At 40.9% G+C, this 26,837-nt stretch overlaps 1 protein-coding gene across 1 annotated transcript; it reads left to right on the top strand.

Moving 5' to 3' along the window:
• On the top strand, positions 1-26,837 carry fa2h (fatty acid 2-hydroxylase). Its single transcript, XM_075471232.1, has 7 exons — positions 1-492; positions 7,955-8,074; positions 15,302-15,444; positions 16,602-16,702; positions 16,793-16,965; positions 22,687-22,939; positions 24,312-26,837. Exons 1-7 carry the CDS (start codon positions 1-3, stop codon positions 24,377-24,379), a joined length of 1,350 nt encoding a protein of 449 aa, XP_075327347.1. The 3' UTR covers positions 24,380-26,837.

Genomic DNA, 26,837 nt, shown 5'->3' with positions numbered 1-26,837 from the left:
ATGGAGTCAAAAGGGCCTAATTTCACTGTGGCAGAAACGTATGCACTGCTGGAGGGTGTTCGGGCCAATTTTGCCACTATTGTAGGTGGTTTCAGCTCAGCAAAGGGTGGGGAAGTCACCAAGAAAGGTAAAGAGAGCATTTGGGAAGACATTACCAACCGGATTAATGCCATGGGGTGTGGCCAAAAGAGGACCACAAAACAAGTTACACTGCGCTGGAAAAACCTGCGGGCCAAGGCAACAAAGGACCTCAGTGAGGCAAAAAACCCTAGCACAGGTAACAAGCCATATAAAAGGGGTGATTACACCAACATGGTCCTCGATATCACTGGAGGTGAAAATTCAGAGGCTCTTCATGGAATTGAAGGTGTAGAAGGGAATGGAGAGGCCACAATTTCAGAGGCTAGAGAATGTGAGCTGAATCTTCCTGCAGAGGAATTTGCCCTGGACCTGACTCCAGTGATTCAGGAGGAGGAGATGGATGGATCCCAAGTGAGCATGGAGCCAGTTGTATCTAGAGTTGGTAAGAGAATACGTAAACGTTCCTCGGGCCAAGATGGTGACACCTGTGAGCTGCTTCTGCAACGGGAAACGGAAAGAGCGGAAATGCAGATTCAACTGCCAAAAGAGAAACTCTTGCTAACCCAACTGCAGCAGACAAAAGTTAAAATGGAGATACGACTCCTAAAGGCAGAGATGGAAGGAGCTGGTCTCTGTCCTGTAAACAATCCTAATGTTTTTTTGAATATTGGACAACTGTTAAAATTTTGTTGAAATTAAGTTAATCGTAAACTATAGACATGTCCTTACCTCGGACTGCATTTTGCCATTCTTCAGAGATCGTATTCCTTCGCGCCGTTGTTGACGTTTTTAGAACCAATCAGAAGCAGAGTAGCTGCTGTGGCCAGAGCTGCTTCGTACGCTTGCTTAGCTGTCCGTCAAACACAAATAAGCCAATAGGAATGCCCCCGTCGAAAGCCCCCCCACCAGGCACGTTTGTGTCAAAACCGCAAACAAAAAGTCAGGGAGCGCAAACGAGAAAGCTGGAGACGTAATCAAAGAAAACGACAACAACCAAAACTGAGAAGGAGGCCAAGGCAAATATTTTACACATTCCAGTTTTTTTTAAATTGCAATCATGTATTTTTTATTTGAATTTGTTTTTTTTGTTTGACTTTTCTAAATTTAGTTTTTGAATTGATATATTTTGCTTGCTCTTATAAAAGTCTTCTTTAAACCTATTGGCTGTAGTATGAAATGCGCTGTATAAATAAAGATGCCTTGCCGAGTCTGAGAGACGGAACTCTCCGAGCTCTTTTCCACGTCCACGTTTGTGACTAAAGTTTGGTTTTAAAACCGTCCACCAGGAGCACATTGTGTTCTCCGGAGCGTTCAAACGTAATTCAACTTAAAAAGATTCAGTGTACAACGGCCACGGGGGAGGGAAGCCCACCTTTTCCCTGCTCAGTGAAGCCTCTCTGCTTGGATGTTTTTAGGCACGTTTCTCCTCTCTTGGAAAGCGAACTCGGACGGAAACGCAGTGAAATAATTTGCTCTGATCTCGGTCAGCCTGTCAGATTGGATCCCGGTTAAATAAGCGTTAAATGTGGGACATGAACCCAGCGGACGTCCTTCCTGCTGCTGAAGTTATGGGTTTATTGCAGGGAAGTACGCTGGGATGCCTTTAAAGTGTATATGTGGAGGTCATCTGTGCGATGACCTCCACATATTCTATTTCTGCATGTTTTTACGACCTCAGAGGGAAAAAGATATTGTTAATGTGTAGTTCTTATTTTCCCTGTAAACCAGCTGCTCACTTTGAGGTGAAACTTTTATGCCGTCCAAGGTGAGCTGGTGTGATAGGACGAGGCCTCCTGCTGGGCTCGGTGCTGCCCAGGTGCACGCACACACCGGCGGGCTGAAGGAAGCTGCCCTGCTGTGGCTTTTTATTTCCCTAATGAGCTTTTTATTCATCTCTTCATGCTGCATTACAAACAGAAAGCATTTTATAAAAGAGAGTCTGACAGCTGGGATGTGAAGCGTTTCAGCGAAGCGTTTCTGTAGCAGAGTGAAGGTGCAGAAAGGCCAGTGAGACGGAGCGGGTTGCCTCCTCTGTGGAGGACCAACCAAACGCTGGCTTTAAAAGGAAAAAGGCCGATGCTATGGAAGTTTTTCTGTGCCATCAGTTCGAATACGAATTTCTAATATTGAATTTTTACAGCATCAAAATCAGACTTTGAATTTGAAAAAGCAACAGTGTAAAAAAAATAGATTTTTAGAAATTGACAGCTGATGCAGTGCCACCAGGTGTCACTGCATCCTGAGCATCGTTACCAGCAAAATGACGCTAACGTCTTGTGCTAACTTCTGTTGACCGGACGGAACTCGTATCTTTTAGTTCTATTGAATCTTTCTGCCACTAAATGCGTTCTCTGCAGCTTTTAGCCGAGTCGTGCAAACAGACATCCCAAACGTTACTCGTAGAGAAAGAGCATAAAAACAATCGGTTAAAATATTATTTACTGCTCACTTATACTTCCTTACACATCATACTGTGTGGAAGTCTGGAGCTCCACATATAAAACAACTGTTAACGCCATAGTTCTCCTACAGAAACGAGCCGTACGGATTATTAATAAGGTTGATTACTATGCACCCCCCCCCCACACACACACACACACACTGTTTATGAAATCAATGATCTGTTATATTACAAAATAATGCAAATAATGTATCGAGCTAAATCAAAGTTACTCCCAGTCAGCACACAAAGGTTTTTCTCATCTACAGAAACATGCAAATTTAAAAAAGGTATGAAAAGGAGATGCATATCTGTTGTTGGGGTTTCATTATGGAATGATGCAAATATGAATGGAAGAACTTGTGGAACATTTTTGGTTTTTAAAAGGATGGTTTCTAAAGCAATGTTTCAGGGAAACAAGTATTTATAATTTGTGAAGTATTTTGTGTTTATTTGTTTTTTCATTATTGCTTCATTATTCTTCTATTTTTGACTTTATTGCATGCAATTCTGTTTTTGTCTTCTCTCTTTTTACTATTATTTTTTTTTACTTTAGTATTTAGTATTTGTAAGAATATAGGTCGATGGGTGGCTTCATTTTGTTAAATATAAGCATTACGCTTCAGCCTTTCAGGCACTTACAAAATGCTGTGATTGTACTGAACACGTTTGTTGTTTACTGTGTGACTGAATAAAACAAACAAACTGATTTCTGGTTATGTAGCATGTTGGATAAAGTGGAGACTTTTCCTGTGAGATCTGACAGTAGTGAGCAGTTTGAGTTTGAGGTGAAGCTGGATCAGTGACTCTGAGGTGTTGTGATGTGATCTGTGCTGAACTCTGTGCTGTCGCCGACTCATTTCAAAGACTCAAACGTGTTCTGATGGGTCGCTGTGAGCCTGTTGGTTCTGTTCACGTGTTTGTAGGGTGTGTTCATGAACATGCAACACACCAGCTCGGCCCTGTTTGGGTGTTTTACTCTGAAGTTTTCACGTATTCGACTGTGCAGGAACGTGTTTGTATCAGCAGGTACACCCAGCTGTGTGTTTTCTTATATCTTTCAGCCAAGCAGCCAGCGGCTCCTGTTATTAGGATCATTTCTAACACTTTTGGCACCGAATTTATCCAAAAAGCAAATGATTTTATCATTAAAGGAGATTTTACTGTTGTTAAATTACATATATGTGACAGAAACTAAAGCCAAAAAGATGAGCCTGAGAATATCATCCAGAAATAATAGATAAAGTTCAGAATAAAAGGACTTAAAAAGACAGAAATGCATCAGATGACAGCAACATCGATAAGTGATACGGAGCAGAAATGGAGCAGGTTTGGGAGTGGCTGCATATTCAGGATTAAACGCTAAATGTGCTTCGCTGTGTTGCATTTGGCCCATTTACAGCTTCCTGTTGGGATATTTGGTCTTCTTGGACAACAGAAATGTATTTAGTCTTGAGATAAAGTGATTCATGAAACATAATCACTCAGGGGCTCCAAACGTCTTTTTATTTCATTTCTACATCCCAAAGCTTGAATTCTCTCCAGCGAACAAAGCTGAATGATGAAAGAGCCGAAAACCTTTGATGTGTGTAAAGGAAACAATCGTCATCTGTGTAGATGCTTCAGCGAGGGAATCCTCTCCAAGTGTCCGTTCATAGAAAACAACGACTTTAAAGCTTCATTCAGTCATGACTAGGGATGGGAATCGAGAACCGGTTCCCAGTGTTTCAATTCCTTGGAATCTTTTTGGCGATTTTGCAAACGATTCCCTTATCGATTCCAGTGGGTGCGAATGACGTCACCACGCAGCGTTGCGTGGCGAGTCCAGCGCAGCCAGCAGCCAACAGTAAACATGGCGCCCAAGCGGTACAAACGCTCGAAAGTTTGGTTACACTTCCCTAAAAAAGATGACAACAGGGCAACTTGCAAAGTGAATATTTCACCAAAGGGAGGAAATACTACCAACATGCAATAACTATGAATGAATGATTAACGTTGGTGAATCTGAACCCAGCAGCGTTAGCAACGTTAGCAACGTTAGCATGTCCTCGGCTAACACTGCAGGTAACTAACTAACTAACTAACAAACAACGTTAGCATGTCCTCGGCTAACACTGCAGGTAACTAACTAACTAACAACGTTAGCATGTCCTCGGCTAACACTGCAGGTAACTAACTAACAAACAAACAACGTTAGCATGTCCTCGGCTAACACTGCAGGTAACTAACTAACTAACTAACTAACAACGTTAGCATGTCCTCGGCTAACACTGCAGGTAACTAACTAACAAACAAACAACGTTAGCATGTCCTCGGCTAACACTGCAGGTCACTAACTAACAAACAAACAACGTTAGCATGTCCTCGGCTAACACTGCAGGTCACTAACTAACTAACAAACAACGTTAGCAACGTTAGCATGTCCTCGGCTAACACTGCAGGTAACTAACTAACAAACACTGCCTATCATGTTAGCACCATTTGCCTGATTGTAAAAGCTGCTGTTAGTAACGGTTAAGGTTAAATGAATGCCTTCTCAGGCATTACATTTAGATGAAATCATGAGAGACAGAGCCTGACTGGCTCAGAGCCAGAGGCTGGTGGTACTACCCCCAGTTCACCTCTACCTCCAGCTTCTCCTTTCACCAGAGCAGGAAGAGTTAAATTACCCAGGCCAGGATAGACCAATGTGGACCTCACCGTTGTTGGGTTTGTGAGGTCATGACTCGTGTTACTTCCAAACTAAACAAAGTTGATGCTGATCGACCGGTTTGTTGTCCTTTTTCTCCAAATGAGAATCGATAAGGGAACCGACAAAGAACCGAATCGTTAAGCAGAATCTAAAATGGAATTGGAATCGTAAAAATCTCATCAGTTCCCATCCCTAGTCATGTCTGAAGTAAAGATGTGGTTGTTCTGGATGGGATAATCCTAAAGGCTCGTGCACACTCATCACTGCCATGTGTTGCCACATGAGAGTAAACCGCTCCTCCCATTATGATGAAAAGCCGGCGGGATATTTACATCCCGCCGGTGGACTCACCACAGCTGCAGAGCTCACGGAGCGGCCGAGGTCATTAAAGCTGCAGCTCTCAGCTCACGTAGGCCGCGGCTGCTGCAGGGTGTGCCGCCTTATGGCTTTCACCAGCCAGGTACAAAGCTGGGCCAGGGCTGGTTTGATGGGTGTGTGCACGGGAGAAGTGACGTGGAAAAGGTCGCTTTGTTTACGTGTCCATGGAGGAAAAGTGACTCGTTCCTGCATCAGCTGCTGGTTCCTGTTTTTTATTGCACACACAGAACTGAATTAGTCTTAAAGGATAAGACCGGTTTTTTGACATTGGGCCCTTGACTTCACATTATAACATGATGTTCTACTCACCCCTGCTTGTTGTTGAACATTTGGAGCTGTTCCGAAGATATTCGCGAGGCGTCTGGCTGCTCTCTTGAGATATTCGGCCATGAAACGGTTTCCTATGGGCAACGTTATACAGGCACAAACTATGCTGTTTATAATTTATTAATTACTCTACACTAGCACTGATAACGTGGAGGTGCGTCGCTTACTTAAAAAAATCCGGGTTACTGTAATTTTGGTTTTTTCGTCGTAAAGTGGGTGTTACTGACGTCCTCATCGTGCTACTGCCACAGACAGCCCACAGACCTGCTGCCTATTTATTCATTCGGCTAAAATTCAAAATTACAGTAACCCTGAGAAGAAGCTAACCCGACGCCTCCTGCATTTACTCTGAATATCAGCATTTTATCAGCAATCAAAGGGAAAATAGGAATAAATAAACCCAAACTCACACGCGTGTAACTGTTTGAGGAAAGGTTTTATTCACTGATGATGTCTGAGCTGCAGATAGATAGATAGAAAAATACTTTATTCATCCCAATTTGGGAAATTATTGCGTGGCAGCAGCGTACAGTATAAATATATGTAAACAATTAAAGGAAAAACATTTATTGCTCCGTGCAGATCCCAATCACACGGCTTTTATTGAAGGATGTTTTATGTAAATGAGCGGCACACAGAGCTCCGGGCTGGGCAGGAGTCACTTTATCTTTTACAGCATTTTTAATCTGATTAGGAAGTCAAGAAGTCTTTTTCTCCCCGGTTAGGTCCCACACGCTCTGCTTTGATGTGTGGATACTCTGCGGTTTCAGGTGTTAGAAAAGAAAGAATCCCAGGTCGCATCTGGGCTGGACTCTCCTGTCCTGAGCCGTTATTCTGCTTCTCTCTGAGCTCAAACCCACTCTGTGCGCACAGATCTGCGGCTTCATTCAGCCGCCCTTCGTATTTAGTCACAGCTCAGACGAGTCTTTAAAGGAGAACCGAGTCGGTGTGCAGCATGGAGTAAAGTTTACAGCGTGGCTGTAAAAATAGCAACAGGAAGGCCTGTTTGTCCGTGCTAAAGGTTGCAGGTTGTAAATGCAAAGTCACATGTCACAGGCAGTGATAAACAGTAAGACCCGCTGATGGGTTGTTACGCTCAAAGGGAGGCCAGAGTCTGCGTTATGCTGTGTTTGCTCATCAGCAGCAAACTGTGGAATATTTTAAAGGCAATAAAACGGGTGAAAAGCAGGATGAACGCTCAGATCAGATCACCGGCCCTCTGTTTACCCCTTAATGCCTTCATTTACCTGCAGTTATTCATTTATTTTTTATGTATTTATTTATTTATTTGTTAAATTTATTTAATTTTTTATTTTATTTTCTTTATTTTTGTATTATTATTGTCTTAAATTATATAGCTGTTTTATATCTTTTAATTTATTCTTGTATTTTATTATTTTATAATTATAATTATTGTTTTAAATTATATAGGTGTTTTATGTCTTTTTTTCCCCAACATTATCTTTATTGAGTTTTCAAAATGTTTCCAAAACACACATATATTCAGAAATAAGAGCGCTCTCATATCCAAGGAGACATCAGGGGCAAAGTTATTATCCAACATTCAAATTGTCCTTCCTTGCAAGTCAGATATTTATGAGATAATATAGAGCAACACTTAGTACAAGTATAAAACAAAAAACAAAAAGAAAAGAAACAACAACAACAACCAGAACAGTAAATGTTTCTCTATCTTGTCCAGAATAAGCCCATATTATTTTGCTATATGGTTCAAAAATACAGATTCAGATGTACAATCCATAAAAAATTAAAAATATCAAAAGAAAATAGATCACAGAATGTTTTATGTCTTTTAATTTATTCTTTTAATTTTTTGTTTTTATTTTTTTCTGAGGTTGTTGTAAAGTGCTTTATAAATAAAATTGGATTGCAGTTATGTGAAAGAAATAGATTTGTTTTGCACTCAAGCAGATGCCAAATGAAGTGAATTAATAATGAATAAATAGTAATTAAACAGATTCGTTTGTGTTCAGTCGCTGCTGTTAAATCATCACAAACGGCTTCTTCCCCCGCAGACTCTGAGAGAGAGGAGCAAAGCCAGCGAGGAGACGGCAGCAAACACCGAGGAGGAGGAGGAGGAGGAGGAGGAGGAGGACTCCCCCTACAGCAAGTGCAGCCCCGTGGATCTGGACAAGGTGAGTTTGTGTTGCTGAAATATTCCAGGATTAAGTTCTGTATAAGCATGAGGCAACAACAGAAGTGTGTGGTGGACAGGAGGTTATTCACCTCTTCTGTAACTGCCCCCACGCATGTGTGAGAGAGGCAAGAGCAAACATGCAAAAACACACCGAGAACCAGACAATAACATGTCGTAACCCTTTAAAACAGATCCCAGAGTCACATACAAGCAGGGCCGGGCAACGATTAAAATGTTTAATCTAATTCATCACATGATTTCCCTGATTAATCACGATTAATCACATTTGTACGCAGAATCCAAAAATGAATCCAAAAGTAGCGTATAGCTTTTAGCATTTAGTTTTATTTTAAATGTGCTGCCATATGAATGAAAGTGCCATAACATTTGTTGTGCAAACACACTTTTAACATCAGCATCTTTCTGTAGTTTTTATGTAGAAGCCTCGCTCCACTGTCTGTTTCCTTGAATGACTTGCTGCTATCAGTTGTGTGTTTTGCCTTTAAGTGATATTTTAGACTGGAACTACTACGCTGAGAAGACAATTCAACTTGGCAGTGTTTACAGATGACTTTGGTTCTGTCGACTCCGCCGTCTGGAAGAACTTTAACATGAAAATGGCCGAGTAAAAGTTCCGTACCCTTCTCCATGTTTGGTGGATCCAAAGATTACTTTCTTTTCCTGTTCCACAGCAGCAGACTTTTACAAAATAAAAGCCTGAGAGCAGCAGACTTTTACAGAATAAAAGCCTGAGAGCAGCAGACTTTTACAAAATAAAAGCCTGAGAGCAGCAGACTTTTACAGAATAAAAGCCTGAGAGCAGCAGACTTTTACAAAATAAAAGCCTGTGAGCGACAGACTTTTACAAAATAAAAGCCTGTGAGCAACAGACTTTTACAAAATAAAAGCCTGTGAGCAACAGACTTTAACAAAATAAAAGCCTGTGAGCAACAGACTTTTACAAAATAAAAGCCTGTGAGCAACAGACTTTTACAAAATAAAAGCCTGTGAGCAACAGACTTTTACAAAATAAAAGCCTGTGAGCAACAGACTTTTACAATAGTAAAATAAATAATCAAACCTGCATTAATGCGCAGTAAAATACTTATCAACATTAAATGATTAACGAGTTAAGACGAGTTAACTGGATAATCAGGAGTTAACTGGATAATTTAACTGGATAATAGGGAGTTAACTGGATAATTTAACTGGATAATCAGGAGTTAACTGGATAATTTAACTGGATAATAGGGAGTTAACTGGATAATTTAACTGGATAATAGGGAGTTAACTGGATAATTTAACTGGATAATAGGGAGTTAACTGGATAATTTAACTGGATAATAAGGAGTTAACTGGATAATTTAACTGGATAATAGGGAGTTAACTGGATAATTTAACTGGATAATAGGGAGTTAACTGGATAATTTAACTGGATAATAAGGAGTTAACTGGATAATTTAACTGGATAATCAGGAGTTAACTGGATAATTTAACTGGATAATAGGGAGTTAACTGGATAATTTAACTGGATAATAAGGAGTTAACTGGATAATTTAACTGGATAATAAGGAGTTAACTGGATAATTTAACTGGATAATAGGGAGTTAACTGGATAATTTAACTGGATAATAGGGAGTTAACTGGATAATTTAACTGGATAATAGGGAGTTAACTGGATAATTTAACTGGATAATAGGGAGTTAACTGGATAATTTAACTGGATAATAAGGAGTTAACTGGATAATTTAACTGGATAATAGGGAGTTAACTGGATAATTTAACTGGATAATAGGGAGTTAACTGGATAATTTAACTGGATAATAAGGAGTTAACTGGATAATTTAACTGGATAATCAGGAGTTAACTGGATAATTTAACTGGATAATAGGGAGTTAACTGGATAATTTAACTGGATAATAAGGAGTTAACTGGATAATTTAACTGGATAATAAGGAGTTAACTGGATAATTTAACTGGATAATAGGGAGTTAACTGGATAATTTAACTGGATAATAGGGAGTTAACTGGATAATTTAACTGGATAATAAGGAGTTAACTGGATAATTTAACTGGATAATAGGGAGTTAACTGGATAATTTAACTGGATAATCAGGAGTTAACTGGATAATTTAACTGGATAATAGGGAGTTAACTGGATAATTTAACTGGATAATAGGGAGTTAACTGGATAATTTAACTGGATAATAAGGAGTTAACTGGATAATTTAACTGGATAATCAGGAGTTAACTGGATAATTTAACTGGATAATAAGGAGTTAACTGGATAATTTAACTGGATAATCAGGAGTTAACTGGATAATTTAACTGGATAATAGGGAGTTAACTGGATAATTTAACTGGATAATAGGGAGTTAACTGGATAATTTAACTGGATAATAAGGAGTTAACTGGATAATTTAACTGGATAATAGGGAGTTAACTGGATAATTTAACTGGATAATAAGGAGTTAACTGGATAATTTAACTGGATAATAAGGAGTTAACTGGATAATTTAACTGGATAATAGGGAGTTAACTGGATAATTTAACTGGATAATAGGGAGTTAACTGGATAATTTAACTGGATAATAAGGAGTTAACTGGATAATCAGGAGCTAACTGGATAATTTAACTGGATAATCAGGAGTTAACTTCGTGCTCGTGCGCGTTCATGTACTCTAGAGGCGTGTCTTGGGGGGGAAAGTGAAGAAAAGGGTTGGGACTTTTTACCGGTGTATTTTCAAAATGCAGCTTCGCTGGACTCAGAATCCAGGATCTCCTACCCTACCTTTAAGTGGATAATTTAACTGGATAATAAGGAGTTAACTGGATAATAAGGAGTTAACTGGATAATAAGGAGTTAACTGGATAATAAGGAGTTAATTGGATAATTTAACTGGATAATAAGGAGTTAACTGGATAATTTAACTGGATAATAAGGAGTTAACTGGATAATTTAACTGGATAATAAGGAGTTAACTGGATAATTTAACTGTATAATAGGGAGTTAACTGGATAATTTAACTGGATAATAGGGAGTTAACTGGATAATTTAACTGGATAATATGGAGTTAACTGGCCCAGCCCTGACAAAAGCAGAGGTCTGATGCTTCCTTCATTAAACTCGTCGCTCAGCTGGTGTTTTTCCGCTGCCTGCAGCTCTTCATGCTCAGCGCCGTAATGACAGATTGAACCAGTCCGTCTTGCTGTTTGTCTCCAGGCGACATTGTGCTGAATAAGATGCTCATGACTTTTCACACTGATAAGCACACCTCAGCGTTACCCTGTCATTCTTTATGTTCAGTGTGCGTCTTTAAGACTTCCCTTAGTCGTTCACACGTTTGGTTCTCACAGTGATGGAAAGCAGACACTCCCCAAACAAACATCACTGTGGTTTGATTTCAACAGTAGATTATTTCATAAAGTGTTTGCGTTCATTACTGAACAAAAAGTCTAATCCTCATTGCTTTATATTCTGATCCAAGCAGCCAGACTTCCTGGAACCTTTAAAGTGTCCTGATCAGCAGTTCTGCAGCTTCCTGAAGCTCTCTCAGTTTCTCTTTGGACATTTCCTGCTTCTTCCCTCATCTTCAGCCCAGTCCTTGTACCTGAGCATCTTCAGAGGAATGTGTTTTTTCTTTGTTCAGCCACTTAACTCTGAGCTGTGAACCATTCAGGCAGGAAAAAGGCTCCTAACTCAAGGGATGGACCAGTGCTGTGTCCACATTTTAAACTGGATCTTTAGGCTCTTTGTTCCCAGCAGCCTGTCACAGAGACACATCATTTGTTCCCATTTCTTTAGCTGCATCTGTGAAAAACAGCTTCATAGTTTCAACTTTTTTCTACATTTACATTAAAACTGCTTTCAGTTACCAAAAGAGTCAAATTAATATATGAAATTCAGTTTAAAAAAATCCTAATCCCAAAATAAAAGTAGAAAAGTAGGAAAAAAAACAGACAATAATAAGAATTATATATTATTCAACATCAATAAAAAGTAAATAAGATTCAATTTAAAGCTTAAAAAAGGAATATAAGATATAATCTAATGACTAATTATGGAACAATTCATATAAATGAAATGATTAAACTGCTTTATGCCACCAGAAATGAATAATCTAGAAGCTCTTTGTGGGTTTTAGACTGGAATTAAGATTTGTTCCCATTTCTTTAGCTGCATGTGTGAAAAACAGCAAAGATAACACAGTGTGACAGACAGAAAACAGGATTTCTGCAGCAACAAGGTGATTCCCAAAGAGCTGTTAGCTGAAAACTTGGCATATCTCAGCATGGTGTGCAGTGTGTCCTTAAAACATCTGAGGAAACTGGACAAGTGGAGGACAGAAGAAGAAGTGTCAGGCCTAAAGAACTATCTACAGCAGCTGTTACCATCTGCAGATATTCACTTTAAAGCTGCTCAGAACTGAACTAACTCTGCTTCTGACTCAGATTCTGGGTTTATGTTCATGTTGGAACATGTTTCAGTGGATCTCTGCAGCTGTTACCATGGAAACATCTGCAGATATTCACCTTAAAGCTGCTCAGAACTGAACTAACTCTGGTTCTGCCTCAGATTCTGGGTTTATGTTCATGTTGGAACATGTTTCAGTGAATCTCTGCAGCTGTTACCGTGGAAACATCTGCAGATATTCACTTTAAAGCTGCTCAGAACTGAACTAACTCTGGTTCTGACTCAGATTCTGGGTTTATGTTCATGTTGGAACATGTTTCAGTGAATCTCTGCAGCTGTTACCGTGGAAACATCTGCAGATATTCACTTTAAAGCTGCTCAGAACTGAACTAACTCTGGTTCTGCCTCAGATTCTGGGTTTATGTTCATGTTGGAACATGTTTCAGTGAATCTCTGCAGCTGTTACCATGGAAACATCTGCAGATATTCACTTTAAAGCTGCTCAGAACTGAACTAACTCTGGTTCTGCCTCAGATTCTGGGTTTATGTTCATGTTGGAACATGTTTCAGTGAATCTCTGCAGCTGTTACCATGGAAACATCTGCAGATATTCACCTTAAAGCTGCTCAGAACTGAACTAACTCTGGTTCTGCCTCAGATTCTGGGTTTATGTTCATGTTGGAACATGTTTCTGTTTTTTTTGTCTAAAGACATGAGGTGTGGCTGATGACTTTAGCACAGCAGCGTATGTGTTCATATTGTGAAGCAGCACGTTATTAAGAAGCTTGCATCACGTGTGTGTGACTCGGCACATTTTGCCTGACACTCAGGAATGTGAGGCATGTCTTTATTCACGGCCTCTTTTCTTCTTCCTCCTGCTGATTTTAGATCTTTATGTTGTTGTGAAACATCAAACATTATAACGTGGTGTTTGAAATGTTCCCACATCATGACCAAAGGTTTACATTTGGTCGTAAAGTTATTAATGTCACCAGAAATGTCAACAGATTCCACTCTGATGGTGATTAATGAAACATGTTTGAATGTTTTTATGTCCATAAGTTGGACTGGAACACTGGAGCAGAAACGTGAAGTTTTCTCAGTCTGATCCCAGGATTGATGAGCAGGTGGTTCACAGAACTCACTTTGGTTTTCCTTTCAGCATGACTTGCACAGAGAAAACAGGAAGTGGAGCATGTGGCTCCAAACATCTGCACCAAACCAACAGTTACTCAGTGGTGATCTCTTTGTATTTCACTTTAAAAGCTGCAAACCTTTCCCTTCTTCCACCACAGCGGGGGAAACATCTCATGTATGTGAACTGAAAGGCAGCAGAACGGCCCCATCGTTGGGTAAAAGATTTATCACCATCAGGACATACGCTCGTCCAGATGTTTAGCCTTTGGACTCAATGAAAATCTTTGCATCGTCACAGCAGTCGCCTTGGACTGAAGGAAACCTGTGAAAGCACACGCACGCACCAATAAACTCAACATAGAGACGCTTCCTGTTTTTAAAAAGTTCCTGGATGTCCCTCTGCTGCCACCTGCTGGAGAGAAAAGATACTACAGATTTCATTAGGCTAGGCAGGTTTATCTGTGCAGCACAATTCAACGACAGGGCGATTCAAAGTGCTTTACAGAGCAGGGGCACTGCCCCCCCCCCCAGGAACAAGTCCTGCCCCCCTGAGAAATGCCCTGTCCATCCAAAGAAAACTGGCCAGAAAAAAGGCCACGATTTATTCTCTCTGTTTGTGTCTTGTATTGATAGAATAAATGCAGGTGGTGATTTAAAAACAAAAAAAAGCATATATCTGCAAAGTTCATAGCTTTATTTATTTTTTTGTTATCGTGTCCCCCCCCCTCCGTAACCTTAACCCCTTGCTGCTGAAAAAAAAGGCGATTTTCACATTTTCGGATGTTTTTGCTGTATATAATGATCTGAAATGTAGACTTAATGAAGGTAATAAAAAGCTGGAGTTGGCTGGATGTCTCGCCCCGAGTATCTACTTGAGTTTAAACCCTCAAAAAAACAAAAAACTTCATAAAAAAATTCCACACTGTTAACAAAATTGACGGTCATGATTTATGCTGGTGTGACCGTATTTTCACTACCGAATTGAATTATTTTTATTATTATTATTATTATTATTAATATTATTATTATTATTATTATGCTTGAAGTTGTAGTAGTGGTTTTCCACCGATTTTGATCTTTTATTTTTTTATTTTTTTATTTATTTATTTTTTTCCAGGTATTGTTTTCTGCCCCCCCAGATGAGCTAACTGCCCACCCACACATGCCATTCTGGTCACACCTCTGTTACAGAGACATTAAAACAGTAGAAATAAAAAGCATGATTTAAATTTTAAACAAAAAAGAAAGAAAGAAGAACAATAGATAAAATCAGATAAAATCAGCAGTTAAAATGTGATTAAGTTTGGAGCTTTATTCAAACGCAGCTGAAAACAGGTGTGTCTTCAGCCTGGACTTAAACACACTGAGTGTTTCAGCTGATCTGAGGCTTTCTGGGAGTTTGTTCCAGACATGTGGAGCATAGAAGCTGAATGCAGCTCCTCCATGTCTGGTTCTGACTCTGGGAACTGATAGAAGACCGGATCCAGATGAGCTGAGGGGTCTGGAGGGTTCATCCTGGGTCAGGAGGTCCCTGATGGGTTCTGGTCCTGGACCATTCAGAGCTTTATGGACCAGCATCAGAGCTTTAGAGTCTATCCTCTGATGGACAGGCAGCCGGTGTAAAGACAATAACAGAACAAACAGATCTGATTCCTGCCGGTTGTGTGTCTGCAGGACCTGGTGGACTGGCAGAAGCCCCTGGCCTGGCAGGTGGGCTACCTTGGAGAGAAATACGATGCGTGGGTTCATCAACCCGTCGACAGACCTATCAGACTGTTTGGAAACCCCTTCATGGAGGCGAGCACCAAAACGTCCTGGTAAGAAAGGATTCTTTTCATTATTCTCACATGTTGGAGGTAAATAAAGTAAGAATAACTTCAACCAACCTCCAAAGTTAAAATAGTTGGTGAAACAAACAGAAACCTTTAACCATCCGACAGCTTCAGTTTGAATTTTTTATGCTAAACTGTCGCCTGTTCCTGTTGGTTTTTAGTCACTTTAAAGGGACATTATGTAATTTCTTCCCCCATCTAGCGGTGCAACTTTATTTTGCAAAGTCGAATGAATTTGCTCTCTAGCGCCTCGCGTTTTCAAACGTGCGTTGCAACTTCTTGAACTACGGCAGGCGGTATGTGTCAAGATTCAAGAAGCGATAAGTTCAGACTCAAGGTCCATACAAACAAAAAGACATCAAGACACACAGTACAGAGGATTACATAACACACATACAACAACACTATAAATACAGATGACAGATAACATGTCAGATAACAGAAGTTGACACAAACAATGCAATTAGTCATATTCCGGGAGTTACCAGAAGTGACGTCAACGTAGTGTTAGCGTTAGCAGCGGTAGCGTTAGCAGCAGTGTGTAGTTGCTATCTGGAAAGTGTTCTTTTAAATAAACTCCCGGTAAACTTACAAACTTTCTAATGCCTCTTTTTGTGAGTTAAGAGCCTATGTGTACTACGGCAGAAGTTTGGTAACAATCAATGCATTATTAGTGGGATAATTTACCAGATAAAATCTTTTTACCATTAGTGCCAGTAATAAGCATTTGGCGTTGGGGAAACGCGATTCGAAGTGCTTTATGTCCCTCTCGACACTTCGTCGTTTTTCATAGAGCGGAAGGACATGGCAGCCTCCATAGAGCTTACCTGCTCTATGTAGATACAGACAAGTTATTCTTCACTCAGGAGGATAAGGGAGATAATTTTACACCAATGAGGACTAATTTATGAATGAATATGTTGATTTGAGCTAATAAATGACTTAATATTTTACATAGTGTCCCTTTAAGTGACCAAAAATGCAAAAGTAGCATAACTTATGAATTAAAAAAGAAAAGAGAAGCATTGAAATGTGAGTTTTAAGGTTTTGTTGCTGAGAAACTCTGCTCCCTGCTCCCTGCTTCCTGCTTCCTGCTCCCTGCTTCCTGCTTCCTGCTTCCTGCTTCCTGCTTTCTGCTGCAGGTACTGGGTACCGGTGGTGTGGCTTCCCATCGTCTTCTATCTCTGCTGGCACTGCTACAGCAGCCTGGCGCAGGGCACCACCAGGATAGCCCTCACCTCAGGTAACGCCCACCTGCACACGCTGTCAGTCACCTTCAGGCTTTCATTGGTGTGAGTCAGCGTCGGTACCCGGGTCCTGTGTGTGTTCCCAGGCTTCTCCATCCCCATGCATAAGTACATGTTCCTGGTGCTGTTCTCGCTGGGCTGGTTCCTGTGGACGTTCATCGAGTACTGCATCCATCGCTTCGTCTTCCACATGAAACCACCAGCTCACAACTACTACCTCATCACGCTGCACTTCCTGCTGCACGGCCAGCACCACAAGGTACACATAAAGATTTTATCTCTTCATGTTGTCCTTCTTACACAAGATGGAGGCCTGCTTCCTCTCATGGGCTGTGTTCGAAACCGCCTACTACATACTGCATACTACATGCTGCATACTGCATACTACATACTACATACTGCATACTACATACTGCATACTACATACTACATACTGCATACTGCATACTACATACTACATACTGCATACTACATACTGCATACTACATACTGCATACTGCATACTGCATACTGCATACTACATACTGCATACTACATACTGCATACTACATACTACATACTGCATACTGCATACTACATACTACATACTGCATACTACATACTGCATACTACATACTACATACTGCATACTACATACTGCATACTGCATACTGCATACTACATACTACATACTGCATACTACATACTGCATACTACATACTGCATACGGCATACTACATACTGCATACTGCATACTGCATACTGCATACTGCATACTGCATACTACATACTGCATGCTGCATACTGCATACTACATACTACATACTATATACTGCATACTGCATACTACATACTACATACTGCATACTACATACTGCATACTGCATACTGCATACTGCATACTACATACTACATACTGCATACTACATACTGCATACTGCATACTACATACTACATACTGCATACTACATACTGCATACTACATACTGCATACGGCATACTACATACTGCATACTGCATACTGCATACTACATACTGCATACTACATACTGCATGCTGCATACTGCATACTACATACTACATACTATATACTGCATACTGCATACTACATACTGCATACTACATACTACATACTGCATACTACATACTGCATACTGCATACTACATACTGCATACTACATACTGCATGCTGCATACTGCATACTACATACTACATACTGCATACTACATACTGCATACTGCATACTGCATACTACATACTACATACTGCATACTACATACGGCATACTACATACTGCATACTGCATACTGCATACGGCATACTACATACTACATACTGCATACGGCATACTACATACTGCATACTGCATACTACATACTGCATACTACATACTACATACTACATACTGCATGCTGCATACTGCATACTACATACTACATACTATATACTGCATACTGCATACTACATACTGCATACTACATACTGCATACTACATACCACATACTGCATACTACATACTGCATACTGCATACTGCATACTACATACTACATACTGCATGCTGCATACTGCATACTACATACTACATACTGCATGCTGCATACTGCATACTACATACTACATACTATATACTGCATACTGCATACTACATACTGCATACTACATACTACATACTGCATACTGCATACTTCCATACTACATACTACATACTGCATACTACATACTGCATACTGCATACAACATACTACATACTGCATACTACATACTACATACTACATACTGCATACTACATACTGCATACTACATACTACATACTGCATACTACATACTGCATACTACATACTGCATACTACATACTACATACTACATACTGCATACTACATACTACATACTGCATACTACATACTGCATACGTCCATACTACATACTGCATACTACATATTGCATACTACATACTACATACTACATACTGCATACTACATATTGCATACTGCATACTGCATACTACATATTGCATACTACATACTACATACTGCATACTGCATACTACATACTACATACTGCATACTGCATACTACATACTACATACTACATACTGCATACTACATATTGCATACTACATACTACATACTGCATACTACATATTGCATACTACATACTACATACTGCATACTGCATACTACATACTGCATAGTACATACTACATACTGCATACTGCATACTGCATACTACATACTGCATACTACATATTGCATACTACATACTACATACTGCATACTACATACTGCATACTACATGCTGCATACTACATACTGCATACTACATGCTACATACTACATGCTGCATACTACATACTGCATACTACATACTACATACTGCATACTACATACTGCATACTGCATACTGCATACTACATCTGCATACTACATACTGCATACTACATACTGCATACTACATACTGCATACTACATACTGCATACTGCATACTACATACTACATACTGCATACTACATACTGCATACTGCATACTACATACTGCATACTACATACTGCATACTGCATACTGCATACTGCATACTGCATACTACATACTACATACTGCATACTACTTACTGCATACTACATACTGCATACTACATACTGCATACTACATACTGCATACTACATACTACATACTACATCTGCATACTACATACTGCATACTGCATACTACATACTGCATACTGCATACTGCATACTGCATACTTCCATACTACATACTACATACTGCATACTACATACTACATACTGCATACTGCATACTACATACTACATACTGCATACTTCCATACTACATACTGCATACTTCCATACTACATACTGCATACTGCATACTGCATACTACATACTACATACTGCATACTACATACTGCATACTACATACTGCATACTACATACTGCATACTGCATACTTCATACTGCATACTACATACTGCATACTACATACTACATACTACATACTGCATACTTCATACTACATACTACATACTGCATACTTCCATACTACATACTACATACTACATACTGCATACTTCCATACTGCATACTGCATACTGCATAGTACATACTTCCATACTACATACTACATACTGCATACTTCCATACTACATACTGCATACTACATACTTCCATGCTACATACTACATACTACATACTGCATACTACATACTTCCATGCTACATACTACATACTACATACTGCATACTTCATACTACATACTACATACTGCATACTGCATACTACATACTGCATACTACATACTGCATACTGCATACTGCATACTACATACTGCATACTACATACTGCATACTTCCATACTGCATACTGCATACTACATACTACATACTGCATACTTCCATACTACATACTGCATACTGCATACTGCATACTGCATACTTCCATACTGCATACTGCATACTACATACTACATACCGCATACTGCATACTGCATACTACATACTAAATACTGCATACTTCCTTACTGCATACTGCATACTGCATACTACATACTGCATACTGCATACTACATACTGCATACCGCATACTGCATACTATATACCGCATACTGCATACTGCATACTTCCATACTACATACTACATACAGCATACTGCATACTACATACTAAATACTGCATACTTCCTTACTGCATACTGCATACTGCATACTACATACAGCATACTGCACACTACATACTAAATACTGCATACTTCCTTACTGCATACTGCATACTACATACAGCATACTGCATACTACATACTAAATACTGCATACTTCCTTACTGCATACTACATACAGCATACTGCATACTACATACTAAATACTGCATACTTCCTTACTGCATACTGCATACTACATACTGCATACTGCATACTACATACTGCATACCGCATACTGCATACTATATACCGCATACTACATACTGCATACTGCATACTACATACTAAATACTGCATACTTCCTTACTGCATACTGCATACTACATACAGCATACTGCATACTATATACCGCATACTACATACAGCATACTGCCTACTACATACTAAATACTGCATACTTCCTTACTGCATACTGCATACTACATACAGCATACTGCATACTACATACTAAATACTGCATACTTCCTTACTGCATACTGCATACTACATACTGCATACTGCATACTACATACTGCATACCGCATACTGCATACTATATACCGCATACTACATACTGCATACTGCATACTACATACTAAATACTGCATACTTCCTTACTGCATACTGCATACTACATACAGCATACTGCATACTATATACCGCATACTACATACAGCATACTGCATACTACATACTAAATACTGCATACTTCCTTACTGCATACTGCATACTACATACAGTATACTGCATACTACATACTAAATACTGCATACTTCCTTACTGCATACTACATACTGCATACCGCATACTGCATACTATATACCGCATACTACATACAGCATACTGCATACTACATACTAAATACTGCATACTTCCTTACTGCATACTGCATACTACATACTTACATACTGCATACTACATACTACATACTACATACTGCATACTACATACTACATACTCATTCGATCAGACAGTATGCAGAGCGTTTACCCACAATGCATTTCGCTCCTGCCCGAGCCGAAATCAGCCGGCCTGAAGCTGATTTCCCTTAAGCTCTAAACTCTGTAAACTTTAGCAACATTTGAAACATTTCCAGGTGAGAAAGTAGTCGTTTAGATCCCCAACGTGTTGAAAACCTGACAAAATACCGGCTGTTTACCATTTTGTTCCCACGACTTCGGCGCTACTAAAGCTAGCCGCAGTGAGCAACGCACTTCCGGTTATTTTCACAAAATAAAATACCCGTTGCCTTTTATCATAGGGAAAGCCATTACCATACAATTGGTGCTTTTGTTCTGAAAACAGGAAGTGAACCTACCCTCGTTGTAGCTAGCTTGAAACTGCCGTTTTGACAGGAAATGACGATCGGCGACGTCACGTTACGTTGCATCTTGGTTAGTTTGAGTATGAGTAGTAACCTCATGATGCATACCCAACATTTCAGAAAATATAGTATGCATCCGGGAACTTAAAAAAAAAGTTAAAGTTAGTAGGAGTAGTAGGAGAAGTATGCGGTTTGGAACGCAGCCATGGTTTCACTTTAGACTTTTCTGAATTCTGAAAGCAGATAGTGTGAGTAGCTCCAGCTGTATTTGTGTTTCTATGAGCTCTGGTTGCTTTAAATGAATTTAAAGGGATAGTTCGCCTCTTCTGACATGAAGCTGTGTAACATCCCATATCAGCAACATCATTTATGAACATCTTCTTACCCCCTGCTGCGTCCTGTGAGCAGAGTTCCAGCCTCGTTTTGGTGTTGATGAAGGTAGTCCGGCTAGTTGGCTGGGGTTTAAAAAATAAAGCGTTTTGCTTCTCAGAACAATATGGTTTCAACAGAGTAATACATTTGCATCACAAAATGGTTCTCCAGGAAAAAGTCAGAGCTCACAATCTCTTGGCCCTATTTTCTCTCCCTTCGTATCACTGCCTGCTGCCGACAGCCGCGCCTGTTACGCTGTTTGCTGCTCGGTCTGCACAGCAGGCAGTGATATGAAGGGAGAGAAAATAGGGCCAAGAGATTGTGAGGTCTGACTTTTTCCTGGAGAACGATTAACAAAATAATAATAATAATAAAAGAACAAAATAATTAACGAGTTAACTCGCCCAGCCGTATATAAAACAGGTCTTTATTAATTTTGCAGCCATCGTTTTGAGTTCCTGAAGCAGAACTTTATTTGTTGGCCTGTTTTTATACGACTCGAGTCTTAGTTTGGACGGCTGAACTTACCCAGATGTGTTACAGCAGATGTTTTTATTGGTCATCTCTGAAAGCTGAAAGAATAAATGATAGAAATGATCATTTAAAGCTGTTGCATGATTCCTCTCTGCAGTCTCCGTTTGACGGCTCTCGGCTGGTCTTCCCTCCCGGTCTGGCCTCCATAGTCGTGGGATCTTTCTACGCCATCCTGCACCACACGCTCCCAGAGATCCTCGGGGTGTCTGTGTTCGTGGGCGGGCTGTGCGGCTACGTGGTGTACGACATGATCCACTACTACCTGCACTACGGTTCGCCAAAGAGGGGCTCGTACCTGTACAGCCTGAAGGCGTACCACGTCAAACACCACTTTGAGCACCAGAGATCAGGTGAGCGCAGTTCCAGTCCCACGCACCTTTAATATCTGTCCTCTCTGCCTGATGCCATCTGAACTGTTCTCTGTCTGATGCCATCTGAACTGTTCTCTGTCTGATGCCATCTGAACTGTTCTCTGTCTGATGCCATCTGAACTCTCCTCTGTCTGATGCCATCTGAACTCTCCTCTGTCTGATGCCATCTGAACTGTTCTCTGTCTGATGCCATCTGAACTCTCCTCTGTCTGATGCCATCTGAACTGTTCTCTGTCTGATGCCATCTGAACTCTCCTCTGTCTGATGCCATCTGAACTGTTCTCTGTCTGATGCCATCTTAACTCTCCTCTGTCTGATGCCATCTGAACTCTCCTCTGTCTGATGCCATCTGAACTGTTCTCTGTCTGATGCCATCTGAACTCTCCTCTGTCTGATGCCATCTTAACTCTTCTCTGTCTGATGCCATCTGAACTCTTCTCTGTCTGATGCCATCTGAACTCTCCTCTGTCTGATGCCATCTGAACTCTCCTCTGATGCCATCTGAACTGTTCTCTGTCTGATGCCATCTGAACTGTTCTCTGTCTGATGCCATCTGAACTGTTCTCTGTCTGATGCCATCTGAACTGTTCTCTGTCTGATGCCATCTGAACTGTTCTCTGTCTGATGCCATCTGAACTGTTCTCTGTCTGATGCCATCTGAACTCTTCTCTGTCTGATGCCATCTGAACTCTTCTCTGTCTGATGCCATCTGAACTGTTCTCTGTCTGATGCCATCTGAACTCTTCTCTGTCTGATGCCATCTGAACTCTGCTCTGTCTGATGCCATCTGAACTCTGCTCTGTCTGATGCCATCTGAACTGTTCTCTGTCTGATGCCATCTGAACTCTGCTCTGTCTGATGCCATCTGAACTCTGCTCTGTCTGATGCCATCTGAACTCTTCTCTGTCTGATGCCATCTGAACTGTTCTCTGTCTGATGCCATCTGAACTCTTCTCTGTCTGATGCCATCTGAACTCTGCTCTGTCTGATGCCATCTGAACTCTGCTCTGTCTGATGCCATCTGAACTGTTCTCTGTCTGATGCCATCTGAACTCTCCTCTGTCTGATGCCATCTGAACTGTTCTCTGTCTGATGCCATCTGAACTCTCCTCTGTCTGATGCCATCTGAACTCTTCTCTGTCTGATGCCATCTGAACTGTTCTCTGTCTGATGCCATCTGAACTGTTCTCTGTCTGATGCCATCTTAACTCTTCTCTGTCTGATGCCATCTGAACTGTTCTCTGTCTGATGCCATCTGAACTCTCCTCTGTCTGATGCCATCTGAACTGTTCTCTGTCTGATGCCATCTGAACTCTCCTCTGTCTGATGCCATCTGAACTCTCCTCCGCAGGCTTTGGGATCACCTCCACTTTCTGGGACCATCCCTTCAACACCGTCATCCCTGATGAGAAGTTCTAACCAACGACCGGCTCTCCTGAGGGGCCGCTTGGACTTGTTAGCCACCCTCTTTAGCAACCACCCCGGCTTCTTTAGCTCAGTCTCTGCAGCCACAGCTTCCACAAACGGGCAGAACTCTGGATCCATCCACACTCACTGCAACACAATGTTCTCCTCAGCCTTTTACTCCCAGCTGGAAGGCCTCTCCGGCCCACCTGTAACCGGCACGCCGAGGCTTTTCTGCACTCAGCTCAGCGGCCAAACTTTCCCCCTCAGAATCTCACAGAGTCGATGACTCGGCTGCAGAACTCAAACAAATACACTCAGAAATCATGTTAAATAAAGATTAACACAAATGGACAGGAGAGTGTGAGCGTCATAGAGTCCCATCGTCTGTCCAGGTCAACCTTTCTGCAGCTCGCACGGCGCCACTGGTTCCCTCCGCCATGTTTGCTCTGTTTTAAACTTTAAAACCTCAGAAAACATTTGGTTTGAGGTGTCTGAACGAGTCACTCACAGCCCAACTTATTGATAAATGATCATAGATGCAGGAGGAGAGTTTATGGAAAAATCCACACGTTTGAAAGCTGTGTGCTCATATGTTTTCATGAGTCTGTTCTAATATTGTGTTTTTCCCAGTTTTGCTTCAACAAAGATGTAAAAAATATATATATTTTTTAAGATTTTGTACAGAAAAGGAGATGCTATAATTGCACCAGCTTCACATCGTCAGTGACGGGACGATGTTGAACGAATCGGTGGATGGATGATGTACGAGGGGTCGTGGTGACGGGGGGACGGGCTGAAGGCATGAAGCCAGGCTGTCGCACCTCCTGCTGGGGGAGTCTCAGGGTCAAAGGTCCCAGGAAAACCTGTAGACTGTAAAAAGACGATGGACGGAGCTGTCATGGTGTTTAGGAACTGAATTTCTGAAGCATTTTGGGACATCTTGGGCTTTCTGCATCCAGAAGTGACCACATGTGGACACTTTGGTTGAGCCCGGTGCTGTCGCTCAAGATGAACATCTCATGAAATAATAGAAAAACTTTCAGTAGGACCCCCAACACACTGATAAGGAGTGAAAAGAGTTCAGAAAAAAACGAATTGATAAGACTTTGTCCATATTTTTCTACAGTCTATGGGTTTTTTGATTGGCACGGGTCCCACCTTTGGGTCTCACCTTTGGGTCTCACCTTTGGGTCTCACCTTTGGGTCCCACCGTTGGGTCACACCTTTGAGTCTCACCTTTGGGTCTCACCTTTGGGTCCCACCGTTGGGTCTCACCTTTGGGTCTCACCTTTGGGTGCCACCTTTGGGTCCCACCTTTGGGTGCCACCTTTGGGTCCCACCTTTGGGTCCCACCTTTGGGTGCCACCTTTGGGTCCAAACTTTGGGTCTCACCTTTGGGTCCCACCTTTGGGTGCCACCTTTGGGTCCAAACTTTGGGTCTCACCTTTGGGTCCCACCTGTGGGTCTCACCTTTGGGTGCCACCTTTGGGTGCCACCTTTGGGTCCAAACTTTGGGTCCCACCTTTGGGTGCCACCTTTGGGTCCCACCGTTGGGTCCCACCGTTGGGTGCCACCTTTGGGTCCCACCGTTGGGTGCCACCTTTGGGTGCCACCGTTGGGTCCCACCGTTGGGTCCCACCTTTGGGTCCTTTGACCTTGCAGATCTCTGCAGAGGATGACGATGGATGCATCTGACTCGACAGCAGGAGGCCGTGACGGCGCCTGGCGGATCCTCCATGCGTGTCCTCCAAACACCCGACCACAGGCCGGATAACTGAAGCAAAACAAGCTTAACTTAAACTCTTTACATATGCAACAAAAGCACCGTGAGATTATTCTTCTACTACAGAAATCTGTTTCTAATACACTTTTATAGCTTTAAGATAGTCGTCTGTTCTTCCATGTAGAACCTTTGTGAAAATAACATTTATATTCGATTTTATTTACCCAAAAATCATTTTCATTTCCACCTTTGTTTCAGATTCAGTACAGCAATAATGAAGTGTTTGTGAAAGAGGTGGTTTTCAGGGATGAGCTGTAACTGATCAGCTCCAGATGTGTCATGTTGTCTTCAGATATCAGTAAAATTCACAGTGAAGACACAGTAACAAATGTCCAAGGAATGAGCCAAACTAATCCAAAAATCGAATGATTTCTAATGTCTGCGTTAATTTTTCTTTCTGGAGACGAGAAACGAAACTAAAGGAACGATGAGTGTAATGATTGAGACGGCTGCTCGGCAGAGTGAGATGATTCCACCTGTTGGAATTTAACATTATTTATGGATATTTATGTGATAAAGATGAAAACATTGATTCTCACACCTGAACTTTCCCTCGTGCTAAATAACACGCTGCAGAGATTATAACCCCGAAATCTGTTTACTTTCATGTCTTACAACTTTTATTATTGATTTTGACATTTCTATGCAAATGTACCTGTTTGTAAATAAATGTCTGTATATTTCTGA

The sequence above is a fragment of the Odontesthes bonariensis genome, chromosome 7 (assembly GCF_027942865.1).
Source record: "Odontesthes bonariensis isolate fOdoBon6 chromosome 7, fOdoBon6.hap1, whole genome shotgun sequence".
Classification (NCBI taxonomy): domain Eukaryota; kingdom Metazoa; phylum Chordata; class Actinopteri; order Atheriniformes; family Atherinopsidae; genus Odontesthes; species Odontesthes bonariensis.
Note: the sequence above shows the minus strand (reverse complement) of the source record. Positions and strands in the feature narration are given on the sequence as shown.